Source organism: Caloenas nicobarica, chromosome 1 (assembly GCF_036013445.1).
Source record: "Caloenas nicobarica isolate bCalNic1 chromosome 1, bCalNic1.hap1, whole genome shotgun sequence".
NCBI classification, from domain to species: domain Eukaryota; kingdom Metazoa; phylum Chordata; class Aves; order Columbiformes; family Columbidae; genus Caloenas; species Caloenas nicobarica.
Window position 1 is genome coordinate 138,878,077 of NC_088245.1, and position 25,903 is coordinate 138,903,979.

At 43.9% G+C, this 25,903-nt stretch overlaps 1 protein-coding gene across 1 annotated transcript; it reads right to left on the bottom strand.

Annotated features, from left to right (window-relative positions):
- Positions 1-7,964: 7,964 nt before the first annotated feature.
- Positions 7,965-24,151, bottom strand: MAB21L3 (mab-21 like 3). Its single transcript, XM_065658426.1, has 6 exons — positions 24,104-24,151; positions 19,520-19,660; positions 14,466-14,757; positions 11,500-11,681; positions 10,536-10,730; positions 7,965-8,198 (listed from the first exon to the last, which is right to left on the bottom strand). The coding sequence occupies exons 1-6, from the start codon at positions 24,149-24,151 to the stop codon at positions 7,965-7,967; spliced, it is 1,092 nt and encodes a 363-aa protein (XP_065514498.1).
- Between the last annotated feature and the right edge of the window lie 1,752 nt (positions 24,152-25,903).

A 25,903-nucleotide genomic window follows, 5' to 3' on the forward strand; every position in this document is an offset into this window, starting at 1 on the left:
TGGGGGAAAGGACCAGAGAGAGCAGTGGATGGATTCAGTGGCTGATGAGGTCCCTCCCAGCCCTGTGTCCTTACCCTTTTAAAGGGGGATCATAGGAACTCACCACTTGTTATTCATTTCCTTAAAATTCTTTTTACAAGGGATTTTTTTTTAATTTCCCTTGAGCTGCATTTTTTCTTTTTCATTTGTTACTGGCTTGGAACCAGACCTCCATAAGGCCTCTTGAACTAATAAAACTCGTTCCCTTGTAAGCATTACCTACCTGCTTTGAGTTACAGTGCATGCAGCCTTGCCCCTCAGGCCTCTAGCCATGTCAGTCACAGTATTGTCGTCAGAAGAGGCCATGACCTGGCCTTTGCTGCTGGGATGAGTTTCAGAAGCAGGTGGGTCTCAGGCTGCTTGATGTTGCGGCAGAGGAGGTTTGGCTCTTCGGGTTGCTGGATAACAAATGGTGCCCCCATCTCCTCCAAGGCAACAGTAGAAACTGATAGGTCAGATGCAAGTGGATTGTGGCTTGGGCTCAGGCTCTGGACCACCCCACATGTAAAGCGGTACCCTGCAAGGCTGCAGGAGGCTTGATGCATATTTCTCCAAGCTGTTGGCCTCTGTAGCTGCCTGGTTCCAAGAGTAGCTTCTCTAAGGAAGGAAACAAGAAGTTATTTAGCTTTTTAATCCAGAAAATTTTACATTGCACAAACCACAGTTGTGCAGCTGGTAATTACCACCACCCAGGGGAGCCTGAGAAGATGCCATTCTTTTTTCTAATTACTACAAAGCCTATCAATCTGATTAATTCTTTCCTTGATGCACTTCCTTGTAATTTCTATTTGTGAGGATGCTATGGGTAAATTAGAGAATCTTTCCTGTGAAAAATACATTCTGCACTCTCCACAGGCCTAGTCTCTGGTAGCATCTGTGCATTCCTCATCATCCATCCAGGAGATGCTTTTAAAACCAGACTCTGATCCTGTCCTTTCTTTCAGACCAAAGGCCTTGCTTGGAGCAGAACTGACAAATATCTGTGTCACAAGAAAAGCATTTTCCATCTCTTTGTGCTGCAACACAAAGGCTGAAATATTAACATATTTGCTACCTGGAGCTGTTTAATTTCTTTTGAAACTGTACATCTTCCTCCAGCCAGAGAACTCAGACCCCATAGAGATCAAGGGCACCACACACATCCTATGGCAATACCAGGGAGCTGCAGGCACACGTGGCAGATGTTGGCCTGATAGGCCAAGTGGGATCTCAGCATGTTTTGAACGTCGGTGGTGTTTAAGTGTCTCATGTGACATTGTAAGGGCCTCAGATAAGAGTCCTAAGGGGAAATACTACTACCACTATGACATTTCTCTTTAAAAACACCAATCCTAGCATTGGTAGGGAGAGAAACATTCAGCAGAATTAGCCTGTTATCTCATCTATCACTGTCCCTGACCCAGTTTTGGTCAGAGGGGCCAGGCTGCTCCCACTGAGAATGTAGTTTGCAAGGTGATCTGACTTCAGTGCTGGGCATCACTCCAAACTAAAGATGGAGCATAAGTGTAGATGGTCTGTAATAGCCTCTGTATACGCCTGAGTCCCGTGACACAAAGAAGATATGATGTTCGCTCAGAAATGACCATTCCCACCAGAGCCAAAGGCATGGAACCAGAAAATCTATTCAGAGAAAAATCTCTCAGGGCAGTGGGGTTGGTGAGGAGAAGGAGAAAAAGAGGGAAACAGAGGTGCTGGGGAGGTAGGCACATGTGGGAGTCATGGTCACATTGCCTTCTCACCAAGCCCATGGCCCAATCCCATGGAGAGAGGCAGGACACATGCTCTAATGGACCAGGGTGATGGCTATTCCCGCAAGTTCCCTCCTTCCCAGAACTCTGCCTGCACTTTGCTTGTTGGTGCTCTCCCCAAAACAAGGCTGCTGGGAATTACTGCAAGCCCATCTTTTGCTGCAGAAAGCAATAAATCCATAATCTACCTCTTAGAGTGGTTCCAAGAGCTGAGAGACTTTTTACCCAAGTCTTGCTATTTATTAGAAAGCTCTCCCGTGGTCTCTTTCCTTCTGGCAATAGAATTTAGCATTAAATCAATCGAGTTCATTTGTCTCAGTTCAATACTAACTAATAAATGCTGATTTTAAGAGCAAGTGAGAGCCTGGATCCGTGTGCATGTTTGCGAGACATTGCCCTCTAGTGACTTAAATGCAGACGCTGTAGAAGTACTAGAACAAGATTATTGTAGGGTTTGTATGGTAACAGGAACACATTTCAAGTTGAAGTTTCTGATAGATAGAGCAATGGTGTCTGTGCTGAGTGCTGAGAATGCCCCATAGCTGTAAGGAGGTGCTCAGCACCCAGCATGAGCCATCTCAGGAAAGCATCCCTAGTTCCAGCTAAGGCTCCAGGACAGTGAGGATCACACACACCTCTCCTACACAGCCAGCAGCTAGCAACAAGCTGAGGGTACCTTGAAAAACAGCCTCAGTTAGCACTCAGTCTGACCGCTGTCACCTTGCGCAAAGGCAACGTGGCCAAGAGCTCATCTGTGAGTCAGTGGTCATTCTCTCAGAGCTGCTGTTTCCATGTCTCCTGAACAGAGGATTTCTGTCAACACAGAATCATGGAATGGTTAGGGTTGGAAGGGATCTCTGGAGATCATCTAGTCCCACCCACCTGCTAAAGCAGGTTCACCAGAACAGATAGCACAGGAATGTGTCCAGGTGGGTTTTGAATGTCTGCAGAGAAGGAGACTCCACAACCTCTCTGGGCAGCCTGTTCCAGGGCTCGGGCACCCTCAAAGTAAAGAAGATTCTCCTCATATTCAGATGAAACCTCCTGTGCTTCAGTCTGTGCCTGTTGCCCTTCACCCTGTCATTGGGCACCACTGGAAGGAGTCTGGTCCCATCCTCTTGACATCCACGCTTGAGATATTTATAAGCATTGATGAGATCCCCTCTCAGCCTTCTCTTCTTCAGGCTGAACAGACCCAACTCAGTCTCTCCTCATAAGAAAGATGCTCTAGGCCCCGATCATCTTCATAGCCCGCTGCTGGACTCCCTCCAGTAATTCCTTGTCCTTCTTAAACTGGGGAGCCCAGAACTGGACACAGTACTCCAGATGCGGCCTCACCAGGGCAGAGCAGAGCGGGAGGAAAACCTCCCTTGACATGCTGGTCACACTCTTCTTAGTGCACCCCAGGATACCATTGGCCTTCTTGGCCACAAGGGCACCTTGGTGGCTCAATGCACCCCATGTATCTTCACAAAGATGAATTTCAATTTCTCCCTCTTTTGCTTATGTGAATGTTTTGGGAATGTCTGCTGTTCCAGAGTGCTGTGCTTCACACGCATGCAAGACAGTTCCCTTTTGGCCACTGTTTGCCCCTTCTTGTTTTAACAACAATAATTCATGTGAGCAGAGAAAGCAATAGAGAGGTAAGCAAGAAGTCACAGAGAACCATAAAGAAATTATGAATGTAAGGAATTATTTTTCCTTCCCTGACAGAGCAAATATTCATGAAAGCAATTAAAAAGAGAGGGAGAACAAGTGGACATTCCTTCCAGATGCTCTTAACAAAGATAAAGCTTTAGATTAAATTTAACATGCTTCAAGAAAGTCTGTATTTGCCAAGATGCTCACTTTTTTTTTAGAGAAAAATCTAAAATATGAAATGTGAAACTTATTCTGTAACCAAACACAATATGATATCCTTTTTTGAAGTAAAACTTTGGGATAAGGGCATGATTTTGCAATCACGCTGGATGTGTAAGTAAAAGCTATTTGCAGAAAGTTTACTGCGATAAGAAATGCAATAAGTACAATTGGCAAGGTTTTTTTATCAGACTTCCTGCACAACTCTCCTACCACCACAAAAAACCCCTGCCTCACAAAAAAACCCCCCACACCCAACCAGACCTGCACTAGATTATATAAAATAGTACGTAGTATGCCCCCTGCCTGTCTCCAAGAAAGAATAATTTCTTGTATTCCACCACTTCAATGAACAAGTAAGTTCTTCCTTCAAAGCCTTTTCCCTCACTCTTTGCTAGTGGCCAGCTGTGTCATGTATTCTTGTTCTGAAGAAAAAGCTGGAAATGGTTCCTGTGCCTTTATGGTCAGTGGCAATGTACCTTCCAGGGCAGATCTTTAGTTCTATACAGTCATGATGATATTTTCTGTGGCAGCATATGCTAGCTGTTGCATTTGCCTGTGCATCAACAAGAAAAGAGGGAAAACAAAATTGATCAGATTTGGCTCAAAGCAGGAGTCTGTCATTCTGTGCTTACCTAGTGACTTTGCTGATTCATTCCTGGCTGCGAGAGGCTGCTGCCCTGGCAAAGCGGCAGCACTTTCCACCTCATGGCTCTGCAGCACACGGTGCCTGCCCACAATTTCACCTCTTAGCAGGCTGTAAACAGCAGCAACTGAGGACTCCGACACACAGCTGCAGCTAAGATATCACCACCAAAACGCTTTTCCTCCCCAGCTACAAAGGGAGGTAAGTTCTTCAACAGCCACAACTAAATCCCAAAAGGATCATGCATCAGGGCCCTAGAATATCAAATTTGGGATTAAGAGCCCTGAACGTTTATCACTGTCTTTTCAAACTGCTTTTGCCCTCCTCCAACTTCAGAAGCTTCAACTGCCAGACAAACCCAAGATGAAACAGGAGACATTACTTCACGGTCTCAGCTGCCTGACTCTGCTCAGCAGACTGGCACCTCTTTGCTCTTTTCTGAAACAGCTCTGCTCGCCAGAAAGAGGAAAGCCACGCTTTAACAGCGTGAGCGTCATCAGGAAACTGCCACTCGTGCCACATTTAGAAGTGAGCCCAAAGGTTTAGCAAGAGAAGTTACCTGTTCAAAACAGTTCCACATGACGTGGTTACCCATGTGGAAAGGTGACTTGGTGGGTATCCTCAGGTCCTGAGCAAAGAGGGTGCTGGTTTCATGGCAGGGTCAGGTCTGCACACAGTTGGATCTGATACAGGAGACCAGTGCAAGAATGACCATAAAGTTGGGATCCTGCCTGACTCATATCCTCTCTGCTAAAGAATTAACTGTAGAAGAAAGCCTCCTTTTATACTTGGGTGAAGGATAGGGAAGCAAATAGAACAGAAGAGACTGTTTCAGTTGGAAGGGACCTACTACAACCATCTAGTCCAACTGCCTGACCATTTCAGGGCTGACCAAGTTAAAGCATGTTATTAAGAGCATTGTCCAAATGCTTCTTAAACACTGACAGGCTTGAGGCACTGATCACCTCTCTAGGAAGCCTGTTTCAGTGTTTGACCACTCTTCTTGGTAAAGGAATGCTTCCTCATGTCCAGTCTAAAACTCTCCTGACTGATGCAGCTTTGAACCGTTCCCGCATGTCCCGTCACTGGATCCCAGGGAAAAAAGCTCAGCACCTTCCTCTGTATGTCCCCTCCTCAGGAAGCTGTAGAGAGCAATGAGGTCCCCGCTTAGTCTCCTGTTCTCCAAACTAGACCAGCCCAATGTCCTTGGCCACCCCTCCTAGGACATCCCTTCCAGCCCTTTCACCAGCTCTGTTGCCCTCCTCTGGACACATCCAAGGATCTTCACATCCTTCTTAAATGGTCGAGCCCAGAACTGCACATAGCACTTGAGGTGAGGCCACACCAATGCTGAATACAGTGAGATAATCACCTCTTTTGACCGGCTGGTCATGCTGTGTTCGATGCACCCTGGGATGCGGTTTGCCCTCCTCGCTGCCAGGGCACAGACTGCTGACTCATATTGAGCTGCTGTCAACCAGGACTCCAAAGTCCCTTTCTGCAGGGCTGATCTCCTGCCATTCCTCTCCCAATTTATATTTGTGCCCAGTGTTACTCCAGCCTAGGTGCAGGATCCAGCACTTGGATTTGTTAAATTTCATTTCATTAATCATTGCCTAGTGCTTCAGACTATCTAGATGCAAGGCCTCTTGTCCCTCAAAAGAGTCAACAGAATCTCCCAGTTTGGCATCATCAGTAAACTTGCTAATGGTACATTCAATATCCAGATTGTTGAGAAATATCTTGAACAGAACTGGCCCTAGAACTGAGCCCTGAGGAACTTCATTGGTGACCGGTTGCCAGCCAGATTGCAAGCCCATTCACCACAACCCTTTGAGCTCTGCCCTTCAGCCAGTTCTTCACCCAGCGCACCGTGAACCCGCTCATCCCACAGCTGGATGGTTGGAAGGATGCTGTGAGGCACAGTATCAGAATCCTCACTAAAATCCAGAAAAATGGGGGATTGGACTAGATGATCTTTCGAGGTCCCTTCCAATCCTTAACATTCTGTGATTCTGTGAAAATCTACATCCATTGCCTTCCCTTCACCCACTAGGCAGGTGGCCTTATCATATTAATAGAAGAATATCAAATTAGTTAAACAGGACTTTCCCTTTGTGAACACATGTTGACTGTGCCTGGTGATTGCATTATTCTTTAAATGCCTTTCAATAGTACCCAGTGTAATCTTCTCCACAATTTTTCCAGGAACTGAGGTTAGACTAACGGGTCTATAGTTCCCTGGGTGTTCCCTCACACCCTTTTTGTAAACTGGAATGATGTCGGCCAGCTTCCAGCCAGCAGGGAACTCCCGCCTCCCAAGACCTTCGGTAGATGATCAAGAGGAGTACTGATGTCACATCTGCCAGTTCCTTCAGTGCTCTGGGGTGAATCCCATCGGGCCCCGTGGACTTGTGAATGTACTCCTGCGTACAAAACTAAACCAGAAACCACAGTCTGTGCTAAAGATGTATGGCTAGACCACAATTTGACACAAGGGGGAGATGCTGTGCCACGGATGGTCATCTTGCAGGCCATCCGCTGCAGCAGCTCCCTGGCGTATGATCTGCAAATCCTCTCTCTGTCACCTACCTTGGCAAAGGAGATACTTCTTCACTTTCCCGCGCAGGTGTTTATAAAAAAAAAAAAAAAAAAAAAAGCCCACTTTGGTTTAGTTTCAGTGATTTAATAACAACATTAAAACCAACATTCTTTATACTCATTCTAGAACTCTGGTTTTTTTAAACACTAAAACTGATTTTATTTTTAAGCATCCATAATATTAAAAGCACTGGGGGTTCTGGAGCTAACAGCCTTTGAAAAATATTCTCCTTCTGTACATCACCCAAAACTACGTGGGTGCTAACAACTAGGGAAAGACCTGCTCCTCCTCCAGCCTGCTGGATGAAGCCAGGGGTAGGAGTGAAATCTGCTCTGGCAAAGCCCCCTGGTTGTATGGTACTAATGTAACTGGCAAAGGCAAACATGAAGACAACATATTTGAAGCAACTGGAAGAAAAATGGAAGTGGAGGAGAGAAAAATGAGGAGGTGGCAAAAACCACTGTTCCTCCTGTTGCTTCCCTTGAGCCTACTCAGCACTAGCAGCATGGTTATCTTCATACTGGAGCAGATCCCATTTAATTGGAGATGGAGGCAAAGTGCCTCTGAGAAAGCTTCCAGCTTCAGTACACTTCAGAAATGTTCCTCTGCTCTTCTGCAGAGCTGGGCTGTGAGGTAAGCAGGGAATTAAACCTGCTGTCCTTTTGAGAAAGGAGGAGGCAGCAACAATACACATGCTAGGTGACACAACCAGCAGGCAGCAGAGCGAGACTTCTTTGCTCTGTCTTTCTGCTCAGGTGCCACAAGGCTAGAGACAGAGAACAAGGCAGTTGTCTGCTCTGGCACAGAAAGTTGGGTTTCACTGGCTGTAGCTTCCAGGCAGTCTGTCACTGCTGAAAGCAAATTAGATCAGCTGGGCATCAAGCGATACCTCCCATCAGTTTTCACCGCCCACTGCTGCCAGCTTGACACTTCTCTTTCACGCTGCATGTGCCAAGTGTCTTACAAAGCCAGCTGCAACGTCTACTGGAAGGACACGAAGAACAAGCACAGGTGGGGAGAGGAGGTGGGGGATCAGCTCAAGGTTGGGGTGAGGAGGTCTTTTCCTGCCTTACTCCAGGCAGAAGACAGGGTTCTCCAAGAAGACCGCGAGCTTGCTGGCCACCAGGTCCAGGTCACTGGTGTTGGCATATTTGAGCAGGTTGGTGTTCTTGACAAAGTAATGCTTGAGGAAGCGCTGGCTTACACACTTGTGCAGCTTCTGCACCAGCCTCAGAAAGGCTTCGGGGAAGCAGCGCCAATCCTTGGTGCGTGGGTATTTTTCACACGTCCAGAATAGCACTGTCTGCAGGAAGCAGATGGGAGAGAAGAGGTGTTAGAGGTTCTGTCGAGGGCTCACACAGCTTACTAAGGCAGTTTTAGTGCTGGTAAATGGTTGACAGCCTTGGAAATCAGAGAGACTCGCACTGCTCTCTCCCTGTGTTAACATTTCTGCAATGGAAGGATCACAACTAAAGGCTCATCGAGGGGTCAGGCAGAGCAACTCTGATGTGCCTGGTTAGGATCCCTCCCCAGAGGAGCCCCTCTCCATTGACTGGGCCAGGAGCTCAAGGAGAATGGCCTTGCTAAAATAATCTTAGCCTACTTTTCATTGTCCAGCAAGAGCCCCTGTAGAAATGCCAGGTATTTTAGGCTGTAGAAAATGGCCTATTATGCAAGTGAAGAAGCCAGTAGGTGCAAGGAGGGAGAGAAGAATAATCAGATTAACATAATTATTTGTTGGCTTCAGCTGTATTTGTGCTAAAGATGTGCACAGATCTGCATCACAAATAGACAGATTCCAAGCAGCTATTGCAGGTGCAAGGCATGCTTTCTGGTCAAGCGTAGTCTCTTTTTTTTCTGACATGATACTTAGAGCACATGCTATGTTCTATTCTCCTGAGTTTATTTCATGTGATTTTACACTCCAAAAATCCATAACTAGAATAACAAAATGCATATGACTATTGCTCTTACAGTATTATTTTTACACTACCCAAGTTGCATTTTTCAGACTTTCTTAGGACTAAGAACTTTCTCGAGGTACTTATACTTACTGTACCAAAAAAGCCATACAGACTGGCCTGATTGACCTGAAATAAGTTTTTAAAGTTCAAAGTCACTCATCCTGGGTTCAATAATTCTGCCAAGTTCCCTACTGTCCTCTGAATCCAAATTTTATTTTACAGATTCAGTGACCCAAAAAGAGACACACAGACACTGGGAAATGTGGCTGAACTACAGCCTTCAAATCCTCTGTTTCTTCAGAGGTAGAATTTCATCAAAATAAGTCACACTCTTTTGGATTGCCTAGTTTGTTTTTTTCCTCTAGTAGGCCTTGCAATAGTTGTATTGCTGACAAATTTATTCTCAGGTAGCTTTTCAAATGTGAACATTTTTTTGTTCACAGCTGCAATAGCCACAAAGAGGGTTTTTTTAATGTTTCCAGGGAAGAAAAGATGTAGTGTGGAATTCAAGCTGTAACTCTGTGAGAGCTACTCCTTGGGAGACTTGCAGAGCAGTTATTTTTCGTCACACTAAAACTACTTCAGCAAGATCCATGGGCAGCAGTTGCAATGAAGTTTCTGGAGGCAAGGAAAACAGCGCTGATCTTCCAGTCAGGTGACAAGCAGGTGATCTGTTCCCAGCAGTTACTGAATCATCCCTAACAGCCAGCTGTCTACTGGAGGCATAGAGTTGGCTTGCCAAATGTACCTAGGTCTTTAGGACTTCCTGATCTTGAAGTTCATTCCTATGGAGGTAAGCATAATGAGTGTGCTTACTGGGTCTTCTAAGGCTTTCGTAACTTCTCGGGGAAGGATTTTTTCTGTCATAGAGGGGGTTTTTCATGTGGAGTCTTGTTTAATAATTGTTGGATACCTCTGACAGAGGAAACCCAATAATGTGAAGAAACCTAACACTAAGCCTCTGCTCAACTGCTGGTTTATCCACTGATTGTTTCTCTCTTTTTTTTTTTTTTCAACATGAGTAATATTAAAGCATTCCTTCTGTCTGGTAAACCAATCCTCTCTTGCAGTAAAAGCCTGAAGTAGAGTTACAGTAAAGAACTGAAGAGCTTCTAAAGAGCTTTTTGGTTTTTTAAATTTTTCTTCTCCTTCAGCCAGAGAAATAAATTGTTACTAACGGCTAAATGGTTTTCCAGTTTCTCCTACGTAAGACAATTTTTCCACCAGGTTGTTCTTACAGGGACCGAGAAGTCTTGCATTCTGCTAAGCTATAACCAGCCGTGTCAACTCTTTTTTGACTCTATCTTGGCTTCGATCATGACTATAATAACATTTGATGGTTGCAACCTTTTCTTTAGGAGGAATCCTGTTATTGCATCAGGTTTTGGACACCAAAAGATCAGTAACTACTGCGGAAGCAGAGGGCTCTACTCTAACATTATTTATGTTGCTGCAATCATAATGTTTTACAGGATTAAATTTCTTCTTGAAGTCTGGAACATATTTACTGAACTTCTTGCCACTGTAAAGCAATGAAATGGTACTGCAGTTTTAACAGTTACCTTAGAAGCTACATAGACACTACAGTGATTTACACCATGATATTCTGACATTACTGGATGGAAGCCCCTTCAACAGATACTGAGACCATATCTTGGTATCATGGTGATGCCTACCTGAAGGTGATAAGCCGTGATGACAGGCTTATTTCCAGCACACCAGACATCTTCCTTCATCTGCCTCATGACCCTGAAGCACCTCATGCGACAACCACCATCTTCATCCAGTCCTTCCATGAGTAAACGCTCAGCACGGGAGAAGCTCAGCTGCCAGTGGTAATTAGAGCGGGCCAAGAGGTCAAAACCAAGCGACTGTGGACAAAAGCATGACACCAGATCAGAGGCAAACTTCCCTGAGAAATGCAGAGAAATGTTACAAAAAGGACACATGACATCTCTCGAAGTGTATTCTAAACAGGGTTAAGCAGAGGCAGCATGCGTGGGTAATGCTCGCATCTTAATTCCTAGTCAAATGACTGTGCAATTTGTTTTGTTTCCTCATGTGCTGACATCAATTACTCCCAGGACATCCACCTCCAGAGCCACCAGGTGCAGCACCAGCAGTGCTACTAAAGCAGAGACACAGCTCTGTGGGCACTTTGCCATGGAGCAGCAGGTTGTGCATGAGGGGGGAGCAGGACTGGAAGGCAAAATTGGACCTGCAGGAACATGGCAGCTGGGGCTGAGACGGAGTGCCAGAATCCAGCCACGAGCTTTGTACGGAAAGATGGGATTAGGCCAGAGGGAAAACTGCAAGACAGCAGCCCATTTGCAGAAGGCTCATATGAAGCAGAGCAGAACTGCAAGAATGATGCACATCAGCACTGAGCTACACAGGCAGAGATGGGAGAGACTCATAAAATAAACAGTTAACTCAGTTTCTCTTCCTCAGAATTCACCACTGTAAAGGGGAAAAAGAATCCCAATAAAATCTGACAGAATACTTTGAAATATCACTTCTCTAGAGAGTACAACTTCCAACCACGCTGTTGCCTGCCATGCAGTCCTTCAGTTGGAAAGCCAGTGTCAGACACCTGTGAGATATCAGCACAGAGTTAATAGTGCTTTTTACACTGTTCACCTTGACGCACTGCACTTTTTCCTGGGAAGGCCAACGTTTAAGGCAACGAGGCCACCGGGCTTTCTCAGGCCAGCAAGTTGGAATCTCCACAGCAGGGACCAGCTCCACCTCAACCTGGGATTCTGACGTGTCCACAGCCACCCGGACAACTGAGCTGAAACTCTCCAGCACCATTACTTTACCTGTGAAGGAACAGCAAGAGAAGGCAATAAAGAGGAGAAGGTCATTTTCCATAAACCAAGCAAAAGGCTGTCTAGGGCCTTGCAGTTCTACTGTTCTGTCTTAACACTTTCTCTTCAGTGCCATAAGCAGAGTACAAGATAAGAATTATAATCTTAATCTACCCTGGGGAATGAGAACAGGAGAAAGATTAAGAACAACTAAGTTCTCAGTTTTACACTCATTTACCTTCCTTTTGTTTTCCTCTGTGGGTCGTCTTCTCAGAAGTACAGATAGACAGCTGGTGCAACTTAACATTCCTAATGGTACAGTACAACAAGGAGATCACTGCAGGTTAGAGGAGATCAGATGAACACTTCATGTCTAAAGATCTCCTTATTCCTTCAGAGAACCTGCAATCAAACCAAATGACTTACCCTTGCTGGTCACTCAGAATGTTTTGTGAGGTATCTGTAAGTTTTGTTTCTGGAGATACATTTGCGTGGAAGATAATGCCAGAATTTATGGCCTCTTATGCAGAGCAGTCATATCAAGAGGGCTAACTGCTTGCCTCACTGGGACTGTGAGCGTCAAAAAGGGTTAGTTCTGTGATGGTTTGGAGAAAAGAAGTTTCCTCAGCGAAAGAAGAATGGCTTATCTCCAGGAAAAAATGTGCTCTAAGAGAGCAGAAAGGAATGCAAAGTGCAATGAATAGACTTAGTGAGATGTTTCCTGTTGGTTGTGTTCATGGATGAAGTTTCTGTCCCCAGCTTTCCCTGTCACTCTGGCAGGATCACTGTTCCTTCAACTTTGCCATTTGAGCCAATTGCGTGCTCATGCTCTAACCTACTGAAGTAAATGACAGAGCAGATTACCATAAGCAGGTTAAATAGTTACGTGTTAACCCACCCCATTTTGACTGGCATGGGCTAAGGAGCAATTCCACAAGGAGCCCACACAACAGACTTGAAGGAACAGTGATGAACATCTTCTGCCTTCACAGAGGAAATATCTGCCTGCTCCCAACGGTAATTTAGCATCTTCTCCAGGAAGCAGAGAGGTCAATTACCTTGCAAATCCCAACCAGAACTTTATAACCCTCAGTAAAATCTGTATATTACTTCCCTGCTGAGCCAAGCCTGGCACCAAAACAGGAACTGTACTGCTCCCAAGCCCTCAGAGGGAATCTTTAGCAGCTGAAAATCATTAGAGCAACCACTGTGTCAGCCTGTAAATACATTCACAGTATTTCCAAAAGCATTGTAATCATACTACCTATTTTTCTACCAATGAAAAGCGAGACACTTCAAAAAACTGGTTTTGCTGGTTCTCAAAGAATTTTAAACCAAGGCAGCAATGAAATCAGGGAAAATTTTCTGTAACTTTAGTTGTACCATGTTTCACAGAAACAAACAAAAATGGTGATTACTTCTCCTGACTTCACCTTAGCTCATCTCCTCTGTGTCCATCTCCTCCCATGTGGCATTACAAAAAGGCATCAGAATCATCAGCCCAAACATCACTCCCTGGGTCCCTTGGGAGTACCTCTCCTGGCTCGACAACTTGATGCACTGATATTAGACACAATGGCAGATTTTCACTTCAGCACAATGATTTTCACATAAGTAAAGCCTCAGATGCAAGCCCACTCCATCTGGTCTTTTCTGTGAGCCTCAATGGTGAAGCTTCATGCCCATCAACCTTTCCATATTTCCTGGAAGAATGCAAAGATGTAGCTGAGCATGACATGTTTTCTCCTGTGACTGAAATTCAGAGTGCAATCAGATGAGTAGACATGGCTCCTATTTTGCTGGAATACAGAAGACCTATATCAGGCTGCTGATGAGTAAAGTCATCCTGGAAACATGCTATAAGAGGCACCCCAGTCTGGATCTGAGCATGTCACAGTATCTTAATCTGAAAAGAAGGACACAGACTATTTAGCTTGGACCAAGCCAAGTGTTTAATAGCTGAAGGATATCAAGAATTAGCTTCTAGGATACCAAGAATTAAGCATGAGGATCACTGTTCAGGCAGTATCTTGCTACAGATGTTGCAGCTATGAAGACATGTTGCATGCACCACTGATTGTATTATGTCAGTGATGAGCACTTCCAGTATACATAGCCACAGGAAATAAACAGGCACTCTGGATTGCTCACAGAGGGATCAGCACCACTACTGAAAGCAAACCTTGTGAGTCCAGTTCTGCTAAACTGAACTGGAGTAGCCTGGGCACTGGGGAAAAGAGCATGTGTCCAACAGACTTTGCTTCAATAGAAGTCCTTCTACTTAGTTCCCACCACTCTGCGCCGGAAAGCTCTGGGCAGCTAAGGTTTCCCCAGAGCATTATCTGCCCTATAAACATCTTTAAGCACTTTCTCCTCTGACTCATGCACCTTCTCTGTATCCAATTTTCCTATAATATCTTCCTTGTTAATCTAGATACTAATATACCGTGGCTGCTACAGTAGAAAAAAAGATTTTTCCCAAAGAAATTCCTAAACGTTCTGAAAATCTGTGTTGCATCTTGGCTGAATGTGAGGGTGATGTTGCTGGAGACTCTACCCAAATTCCTAGGAAAGGAACAACATCTTGGGTATGAAGAGGCCAAGAAGTAAGTCTATCCTCAATGCAGGCCTATATGCATCGCTAAAATAGGCTAAAGCCCTCCCTGATTTTGGAAGGCCTTGTTGCTTTTTAATTTCTGATCATGTCAATCAAACACCTTGTGTGTGTAATGGTTTCCCCTCTACCAGCTGCAGAAAACAGTCACTTCCCATTATACCTGTCCACACTGAACTCACTGGAGAGGTTACAGGAGATGATCGACTTCTCCACCAGCTCCCGGAAAATGATAAGGACTTTGGCTGGAACCAGATCGCCTTCGATGTTCACATCCTTTTCATGCCACTGCTGAAGGCTTTTTGAGAACTGCTTCACCTCTAGCCATTGATGCAGCTCTTCAGGGTCCCGCACGGAGGAGAGGAGCTTGGCTCCATGTACGGTGTAATAACGCCAGTGCCGTACCTGGCATTCCCTGTACCCGCTCAGGCCGTGCAGAGGGACCGTGATGAGGAATTGGCTGGGTGCTAAGACCTAGGAGAGAGACAGAGAGGAGACAAGGGCAGATCCACGAGCCAGGAGTAAGGAGATGAGGGTTAAGGAAGTAACAGGTAAAACTGGAGGCTTTAGAGGGAAGGAAAAGCTATGGTGTGATGGGAACAATTGATTACAGCCAAGACCTGTTCCATGCCTGTCTGAAGGTTACTTTGGAGGTACACAGACTAAAAGGAAATTGTCTTAGGAGGAGTCTGATGTGATAGCCGTGGCCTATGGAAGACAAAAGCTCACTGACTGATTTGGCACCATGCCTGCCATGGTCTCTCTCATTCTTTGTTATTTCTAGTCTGCAATTGCATGAGATGTAATAACTAGCAGCTTCCATGGAGCAGGAAAACATCAGGGAGCATGTTTTTAGATCCGGAAAAGGGAAACAAAATAGTGCAAGTTATTACCTCAGAATTGTTACTGAAGATAAGCCTAGAGTTCAATAGTAGTAATAACTATGCCAAAAAGTGCACTTTTCTGATTTCTTTCAAAGTAAACTACAGACATTAGTAAAATAAAAGGACGGCCCTTTCATTTTACAAGTGTTCCGCTCTTCATGACTGTCCTTTAAGAGACACATGTGAGGTAAGTGACATGCCTGAACCTATGCAGGCAGTGGCACTCTCAGAAATAAACACAGTTCTTGGCCAGCTGTACTGTAGGAACCTGCCTCTTCTGCTGAGCAGAAGCCAGAAACAGTGTAAGGATGGAAACAATAACCAATAGACAACCAACCTTCAAATAGGCTTGTTTGCAAGCCAATTAATTGGCCTCACTGTGGGAATGACCATTTTCCAACAAAACCAGTGCTGAACCAGTATTTGCAAAGAGTAAATAAGGTGACACAAATACCATGAAACCTCATACTGGCCCATGGCATAGCCAGACAAGTTCGGAAGCATTTGGCGATCGTGGCTCTGGGTATTCAGAAAGGGCATTCCAACTCTTCGGTGTTTTACCATATTGACTCAGAAGCTTTTCAACTCCACTTGCTACCAAGCCTGACTTACACTAGGATGAATAAGGTGAAGCTGCTGCACAAGCAGAATGTGAAGTGACAACAGTTGCTGCAAGGTGTTTACCTTGAGGTGAATGAAACGCCCTTGTCACTCTCCTGTAACAATGCAAAACATTCTGGTGGTCTTCCTGGTATTTCAGATGATTTAAAATACCACTGCAGAAATGCCAGGGTCCTGAGGGCACTAACAGGCTTTGATGGCCCTAAGCAACATTTCTGAGGCTTCTACCCACACCTTCTGCCCATGGGCCAGGGACCCCCATTTTCAGTTCAGCAGTGGGCTGCATCATAGGAGCACAGTCTGCAGCCGTGTGACAGCTATGCCTGCGCCTGGCCATTGACCTTATTGTCCTACCTGCAGACTGCCTTCCCAACCTGACCTCAGACCTACCCAGCCACTACGGACTTGCCTGGCAAGCCATAGACTGCATCTGACCCTGGTTGCTGTCACTGGGCCTGATCCTGACCCTGATGAGTGCTCCTGGCTTGACCTCAGACCTGCCTTATCAGTACGGAGTCGCCTGATGATCCAGGCTCTCAGCTGACTCCAGCTGCCCTCTCTAGGTTTGCCTCGCTCGGGGACCATGGGACAGGCACTGCCATGCTGTTGTCCACCTCCCAGCTCCCTCTCCCACAGGGAGCAGCTGGTCTTCTCTGCCCCCTGGCAAGAGATTTGAAATACAAAAGATGGCCAGCAAGAAGAACAGCAATAGCAAAGGAAACACCAGAAAGCCCTTCTTTGGTCCAATATAAACCACCTAAAGGCAGGAGGATACTGGGAGGATGACACTGCAGATGAAGCTGACCTGCATAAATCAGGTTTATTTGGGCTGAGAAATCCTGTGAGCAGCTCGGGAATGAAGTGCCAGGCTCCATAAGGAAAAATTACAATGGAGTTATACATTAACATACATAACACAAAAATTACATGCAGTTACTGCTCATCTCACTGTCTCAGCACATTTGCAGATTAAAAAAAACATTCCTTCCTGTACCAAGATGGTGACTTGTGTGCACCGGCACCAACCAGATTTTAAAGGGAAGAGCCGCAGTTGTTACACAAGTGCCTTCAAACAGAAGTCACAAGGTTCCTCCACCTGGGGCTTACCAGGAAACACCAGAAATCACAAGGCTGGGATAGCACTGTAAAGCTGGGCAGCTGGTGTCCCTCTTGGCCTAAACAAATCCCAGTCCCACACCTACGTTCTGTCACACCATGGCCTTACATGCCATATGCAGACCATAGGCCCCAGCAAGTCACAGGCTTAAGCAACAGCACTAGATTCTGGAGTAACTTATGGCCAATTGTGCTGTATTAAAAACCTGCCTGCAGTATGCTGGGCAAATTAAATACAGCTTCATTTGTGTGATTCTGGCCAGGATATCCTAGGCAGGTAGAAGCATTAGGTTAGAAATAAAGTATTTAGGCTTTGAGCCAAAAAGTAAGTCTCTCTCGGAGAGGACAAAATAAACATGGGAGGGGATTAGTTAGATGGGTGAAGTTGTCTGGAGAAGAGGGTGGGTGAGGAGGAAGCACAGATCAGCAGGCACCAAGAAGGCTTTGTACCTGGATGGATGGGTGGAACGGGCGCTTCCCCCGAAGCATAGCTGACCACTTGGCCAGTAAAGCTGGCTGATCCTGAGAGAAGCAGAAAGGAAAGCAAGAAGTACACAGAACAGAGAGAAAGCATGTGCCAGGTCATTCAGCCACAGAGCAAAGCTGCAAGCTTCCTTTGAGCCTATTTGTTAAAGGAAAATCCCCCCTCCCTCCCCATAGTTACACAGTTAAACACTTGGCAATGCTGCTGGGCAGTGCTGTACTAGTAATTAGTCTGGATGCTGACCTCCTCATTACACCTTACTGAAGCCTCCACAGCTTTTGCATCAGCCTTGCACATTTGACAGCTGCAAAAATGGTGGGCCATAACAAAAACCAAACACCTAAAAGCTAAAAATATAAGATATTCCATTTTGTCCATCTGAACTTTATTTCAAGATTTTTATTAAAGATTTTGGCTTTTTGTCCCCTGGGTTACAAAAAAACATTGAATATCTAAAGACATTTCTTCTATATTCCCCACCCAGCCCTGCATATTTAGAAGAAAGCTTGTAGCTTCTAAACAAATCTAGACCCCTCACCATGTTAAAATAAGTCCTTTTAAGCAGAAGCTGAAAGTTCTGAAAAGTTCCCATAAATCTAATTGATAGGAAAAAAGATGTTGCAAAATGAAGCACAGAACACTTAATACATTGGCTTTCCCCAGACACGTCTCCTCTATGTTGAGTTACGTCAGCAGTAATATTAAAGATTCTATTCTTTGGAAACAGAATAGCCCAAGCCAGAAAAAATTTCTTACTAACCCAGCCTTTGCTGCCCTATAACTACAGGACAGTTACTCAGGCCCTTCTAGTACGACTATCACAGATTTATAGCACTGGGTTCAGTTAATTATGAATAATCAATCTGCTACTTTTAAAGAAAATAAATTTTGGGGATTCCTTTTAAGCAGATGTCGTTCAGATCGGTCTACCATAATACCAAATTACTGCTCAGAATAGATTGCCTTGGTTTTGTTCTGCTTTATTCTTCAGAACAGCAATTTTAATCTGACCCTGGTCTTGTCAGACTTCATTAGCCAAGCAGGTTTGTTCCCGCATGAGAGGTGGGTAGCAGACTATGGCACTAAGGAACATGTGGGCCAGGATTTGGCACCTTTTTACATCACTGCGGTCATTCCTACCGGCAAAGCTACACGCCTTGAGATGCTTGAAATTCAAGAAAAAAATATAAATCCAAATGCTTTTATCCTCAGAGCAATAGCCACATTTCGGACTGGATGATTATATTCTGCCTCCAACTCCATGTCCTTTCCGTAGCTTGAAACAGAGTTCTCCCCTTTCAATCCCAGACAGCTGTAAAAGTTCCCTTGTGCTTTTACATGCTTAGTGTGTTTTGATCTGTAACTGGCTGCATTTTAGCATCCGGGTTGACATAGCTGGAGTCTATAAACTACTTCAGATGAAAAAGATCATTTCGATCTGAAGCTGCCATTGCTGTGATAGATTCTTATATCCTTAGAGTAGTAGTTCTTGTGTTAAGTAGTCACAGAAAATGAAGTCTTCTCCTATCACAGCTGGGATAGAACACTATTATTTTGGTATTTGATGGTCTAAAAAGGGGATGCATTTAATTTCTCTCACCAATAAGCATATTTCTTCGCAGTAAAAAAAGTTCCAATCTGTGACTAAGAAAAAACATAATTCTCTGAAGGAGCTTTCTAATGTTCATAAAGAAGAATTTTTGATTTTTTTTCTTTTCTTTAGTGAGTTAACAGGTTTTCCACCTGTGAAAAATATGAGTCATAGCTCATGAAGGAATTTTTTTTATTCTGATGTTACTGCTGTACAAGTTTTTCTTTCTGTCTTCCAAAGAGCTTTGGCTTCTGCTTGCAGATTGACAGCTCTGGCAATAGACTCTCTTCGTAAAAGCAACAGCTGTAAAAAGAGGCTCTGATTTACCCAGCCCTCTCTGATGCTCCTGTAGTTGTAAGATGTCCATGAGTAAGTCCCCACAACTCAGTCAGTCACTAGAACTTCCACGGTGAAGTGTCAATGCATCGTTTGCGGCATTTTGGCTGAGGTACCTGTCCATACAGACAGTTAGACACTGGAGAAATGACTTACTGACTGCCTACAAGCTGCCAGAGAGTACACTAGAGCTCTTGTTCTTACCTTAATATTCTCATTGTGAATGCCGGAGTTGGAGATAGCCTGGAATCGCGTGGCCTTGTAGCTGATTTCTGCAGTCAGTTGCTGGATGATTTTCTGCACCTCCTCCACTGCTTTGGAAACCAGATCATGTCGCTGTTCCACCTGTCAGTTCCAAGAAAGACACTTCATTTTACAGGTAACTGCAGTCTTTGTCTCCAGTGGAAAACAGGCAATTGACTTAAAGCATCCTGAAACATTTGTGCCTGTCCTGGGAATAAAACTTATCATTTCCTATATGTTACAAGCAACTTACTATGAAGCAGAGCTCTTGCTTGTGAACAGCAGAGGGCCAATACTCAAGACTGCTGAGCACTAATTGATATTTCCAAAACGATATATCCAATTGATATTTCCATGCCAAAATCATTGGATGGAAGGGAAGGAGTTCAGTTCAGGGATAAATTTGCTACCAACGAGCTACAAGTCTCGTTCTTTATCCATTTTGATGCAGAATACCCAGCTATTCCCTGCATATACTGGCCATTCTCAGAACCAGGATATGCTTCATTCAAAGAGCTGATAAGACTTCAAGAATTACAGATACCCTGTACATTAGCATTTAGATGCCTATAAAATATGTTAGTAGTAGCCATACTGTCTTCATATCAGAAGTACAGATGAAAATCCATTCCTACATAGTAAGAAGGTAGCTTTCCACAGGTTGTCCCACTGGGAACTGAGTATTTGTGTGACTTTGACGGATAGTCCTTTGATTCAAGCAGTAGAGCAAAATTATGTATTAAAAATTATTTCAACACAAGGTCTGAGTCTCGGAAGGACTGAGATGATGCGTGGACAACTCAGAAAAATATAGATGAACCTGGACCTTCAGATATGACAAAAAATTAATAGAGCATAAGGGGGTGGCTGAAATCTGAACAAGATGATTCAATGGGAGGAACATGGAGGAACCATGTTAGTAAAGGACATTTAAATATTTCCCAAAGATCCTTACACATTTACTAAAGTGAGGAGATGTAGCTACTGCTAACGACATTCATGAAAATATTCCTTATTACTTATTAATCCAGAATTACCTGTGCAGGGCGAGATATGAAGACTGTTTACTATGCTTTTTTGCATACTAATACTTTATCTCATTTGGTTGAAATTCTTGTTTTAATTTCTTCTTGCTTTTTATTTTTTCTCATCATATTCTGCTAAATCTCATTGTTTGGAGACAAGAACAAAATTCAGAAAAAAATGTGAGGTTTGAAAGGACTAGATCAGAACATGAAAACTACTCAAAGCTAGAACTAAACCTCAGTTGGGCTATTTGCAGGCATGAAATAAGAGTGTTTAGTTCATTAACAGCTTGGCTAAAGTGAATGATCAAGCAGAACCGCCACAGTCAAACATAATTGCTACAGTCTCTTGTTGTTATCAAAGACCAAAGCAAAAGAAGCAAAAGCACAAGGAAGGATTTTTTTTACAATGAGGGTGGTAAGACACTGCAACAAGTTGGAAATTGTGAATGCCCCATCCCTGGAAGTGTTCAAAATCAGACTGGATGGGAGTTTGAGCAACCCGATCTAGTGAAAGATGTCCCTGCCCATGGGGGAGGGGGAGCAAGGGTAGACTAGATGATCTTTAAGGGTCCCTTCCAATCCAAACCATTCTGTGATTCTATTCTAAACCTCCTGTGTTCTGCTTACTTAGCATCTACTTCAGCATCTAAGCAACGCTTTTCACCCTTTTAGAAAATACCACTGACAAGGACTTCATCAAGAATTCATTTGGACACCTTTATGTCAAATACTGAACTGTCAGATAAAACACTTAAGTGTGTTGAAATATGTCCCCAAGAATCTGCACTTCTTCACAACAGACCCCTACAATGGACTAAAAAGGATTAGTGCTTGCCTAAGATCTATTAACATTGAAGAGCAATTAACTAACACTGAAGTTGAAGATGAGCAGAGTTTGAATATCTTCCTCCCCAGCCAACAAAAGTTAATGGTATTTTAACTAAGCCTGAAGAGTTTTTGCAAGTGGACATCAGACAACAGTATCAAGTGGACACATCAGACAACAGTATCACATTTCCTTCACCGGCCTCTCATCTACCCTTGACATCCTTATGCTTTGCTGTGTTAACGCCACAGAGTTCCTTACATTTATATAATATCCTTTGATTTTCCTAGTAATTCTGTCTTCTCCTCATTCCAATTCATCCTTCTTCTCTGAAACCAGTTTTAGCTAGCTTACAGGTACTTTTTTTTTTTTTAAGAACATTTATACTGGAAAAAGTTAGCCCATGTTCGTTTTCACCTCTTCATCTGAGTTTTCATTTACAGCTATAGCTCCATAGCTATAGCTATTTTCTCCACCATGCTCACCAAGAAGAACTCCCTAGAGCAGACCAATATGCTTGACTTGCTCAGACACCTAATGCTTTCTCAAACATGCAAATGGTATGAGTGGTAGAAAAAGTTGTCTACCTGTGTGAGCTTTTAGGCATGAACTCCAGATTTTTTCCAGTTGAAAGTATGCAATCACTGCGGGTCAGCTCAAACAGAGGTCTAAGAGTGCCCCGGTATGCATTGCTTGTGCTACGTTCTCTCTTCAGGACATCTGCTAGAAACACTTTCTGCCATCTCCAGTATCCTGGGAGAATCCATCCAACCTGGCCTGGCCTCTTTTATTTGTGCCTTAATTACTTGCTGGCTAGGCAACAGCACTTGTCATGAAATCTTTAAGAGAGTATAGAGTCTCAAAAAGCCTATTAAGGGCGGTATCACTAAACACCTCTTTCTGCATGTACCTCTCATCACTGGGGCAGGGATAACAGAACAAAGGGCATGTGACAGCTGATGCTAACTGCTGCTAACCACAATTAACTCCTCAATCATGCTATTGGAAGATATAACTTTCCTATGGAAGGGAAGGCATACAAAATCAGAAGACAGAGCATGAGTGAGTGAATGCAGATTCTGAAGAGCCAAGACATTTATTTAAGATGCCTTAAGCACCAGCACAGACATGTTGGGAAAAGAGACAGAATAAGCTCTTTGTTGGATGACCACTTCTACCACCGAGTGTCATTCCCTTTAGCAGGTCTTAACTCCAGAAATCATGCCAAAACAAATGCACAACACCAGAACAACAAGGTCAATCAAGGTTTTATTATGGAGGAAGGAAGCAGCCCTGGGATTTACTGGGGATTATTAAGAATATTTGGGTTTGTTCTTATATACCCAGTCGCATGCACTCCATATGCACTTGAGTTTTTCCTTTGCTGAGTGCTTAAGGAAGAAATCTCTGGTACCACAGAGATCATTGCACCAGGTGGTTGACCTGTTTTCAAAAACAGCCAGCATTTGACAAGCAGAACTGAGGCTGCCTGACGGTTCGGCAGCCTCACTTGGACAGGAGACTCAGGAGCAGGCAGAAACTAGGAACCCAGCCATGGAAGGCTGCTAGAAAACAGACTTTCAGTAGAACCTAAAATATTGGCAACCTTGAGCCTCACTTAACTACATTCTGCTTCTGTTCCTTGTACTTATGGCAGTCATATGAGCATCTTCTTGTGTGGCTTCCCTCTCTTTCCTCCTTTGTAGCTCTGCTTTATGAATCTTCAGAGAAGTATACACGATTATAGCTCATTGAACAGATTCTCAGGGAATGATTTTTCAGTGCACAACACTGCATGGCTGAAAATGAAAGTTCTCACATAAATACATCTACTTGTCACCAAAACATTTCCACGGAGAAAACAAACTTTTTTTACCAGCCCCTTCATGGTACTAGAATATTTCACCCTTTACAGAAAAGAAAGCCTTACAGTTTTCCATGTTGAAGTGATTTTTCACTTTAGTGTCTTGCACTTTGTTGGGGAAAGCAGACTATAAAACAGGAACTAGCTAAGTATTGTGATGAAACATGTCAGCTTTAAAAAATGTTATGGCTCACTTAGAGTTACTTTTATTAAGCAATATTGTTTCATTGACAATTTTACTCTGTTTTACTTCATTTCATAATGGTAAAAAAAAAGTGCTGGAATATCTCATAAAATAGAAAATGTGGTTCCATCCTGCATGTGCTAATTAGGCATGTTACTTTAATCATGGTATATAGAGAACTATCTTAGCTGAGGTGACAGACCAATGGGTGAATTCTAACAATATCTGTCTCTCTAGTTCCTACATGCATCTTTCTGAGAGGCAATGCCTGGTGTGGTTTTGGTCTTTTCTCTGTCAAGCCAAGGCCACCGAACAAGGAGAGAGGCAAGGACCTTTCATTAGATTAAATGCTGGCAGTTACAGCTAGTCTCACATCTGGAATTCCAGATTAGGAGAAAAATTCAGGACATCTGAAGAAGAGGAGGATAGACACTTTGAAAAATTAGGCTACCAGCTGAGATCACTGATGACATTCTGCAACAGAAACCTAGAAATCTCATTAGAAATACAGTTCTCATGAAATTTCACCCAATCTTGTTTCAGAAACGAAGACAGCAGGCAAGCAACTATCTGTCAAGTTTGGCACCCTTCAGAATCAACACCTAGTGTGGGAGACAGAAAATCTGGACAGATAAAGCCTTACCTTACTCTGGATATAGATTTCTACATCTTCATCTGTAAATGGTTTCATGGCAAGATGGTCTGTGCTGCTCTCCAAAGTGTGAATTCACTCTTCACTCATTCACTTGCCTCTGGAAGTAGAGGGACACTCAGAGTGAGCTGCTTGGATCCTTCTTGCCCTGTTAAAGCTCAGGTCACCTAATTCCTCTGTGGATGAAGAAGAGGAGAGACAAGGCAAGGAAGTATGCCTATTTAAAAAAAAAAAAAATTCTGATCTGAGTTACAATGGTGACATCCAGCTGCTTCAGAAAACTAGCTCCAATTATTATTGTTTAAGTTCAATCATTATTCATCATCTTATTACTTTTAAATGTTGGATCTTGCACGCAGGCACACACAAAAATATCTGAGATACTGCTCTGTCTCAGGGCAGATCTGGAAGTGCCTTTCCGATTGCACTGCAGATTCCGTATGCTCATGCACAGCATTATTATTGTTTGTGCCACAAGTACTTCTCTGCTTCACTAGCCCTTCATTAAACCATTTGTTAAACACTCTCGCCTATCGCTTGTTGTCTTCAATCCACCCACTTTCTGTCTGAAACCACATGGGTATTTTTACACTCAGATCATTCATTTGGGTTGCAGTCTGCAGCCTCTGCTCCCCTCTCCTTATATCTCCTCTCTCTCTCCGGCTGTATTGACAGTAAATATCCTGCAGCCTGTCCCCTCCTGTAGTTTGCTTTGCCTTCTTTACAGTAAACAGGCAGAAAGCTGTCTCTCATTTTCTGCCAGCAGCTCAGCTAACAACCCCATATGGATAATTCAGAGGGAAAAACAATTGATCAGGCCTCATTGATCCAGTGAGGGTTGGTGGCTTTCAGAAAAAAAAGAGTACATCAGCACACAGAAGGGAGTGACAGAGATGAGATCCCATGATTCTAAGTGTCCCTTATTAAGGAAGGGACACTCCACTTTTGAGTAAAATAATTATTTCCCCCTGGAAACTGAACTTTGACATTCTTGACTGCTTTATTATCTCTACAGCAGCCAGCAAAAGTGCCTTTCCGATTGCACTGCAGATTCCGTATGCTCATGCACAGCATTATTATTGTTTGGGCCACAAGTACTTCTCTGCTTCACTAGCCCTTCATTAAACCATTTGTTAAACACTCTCGCCTGAGAGCGTAACACTCGCCTGAGAGGTAAGCACTGAGTGCTACCTCAGGGCAGGCACTGCGGTTGCTAGTTATCCTTCCTGATGTTCCTTATTAACAGTTAAACACTAAGTAGATTAATGGAGTACCAATACCTGCAGGACATCTGATTCCCTAGAATGTACAAGCCTTTCTCTGTGCCTCCCAGGATTCTGCCTTTGTCTTTTTGCTCAGGGTTTTGGGGACTCCTTTGCAAAGACATGTAGCCATTTACTTTCCAAACCAGCTTCCATGGGAGGTGGGCACTGAAAAAGACGAGCCCCCTAATTTTTAGGGAACCATACCTCATCTTGCTCACTTCAAGACTCAGTAGCTATCTTTCTGTGCATGCAAGCTCTGCTGGGGAAGTCAGACAAAGGCAGGATCTGAAAGAAGGTGAGTGGAACAATAGGTTAGGAAGGGCTTGTGGAGGTAGGTTGGATAGGATTAAGTCCAAGCAGAGCGTGCAAGGGAGGAGAACGAGACTTTTACACAGTCAGATTCCATTAAAAGTGTGTCCCTAAAACCTGAATTCCCTTGTGCCCCCTCAGGCAGCTAGGTATACATATAGAAGACAACTTCCTTAATGCTACCATACATTACTTTAATACCCAGAACTTCAGATGT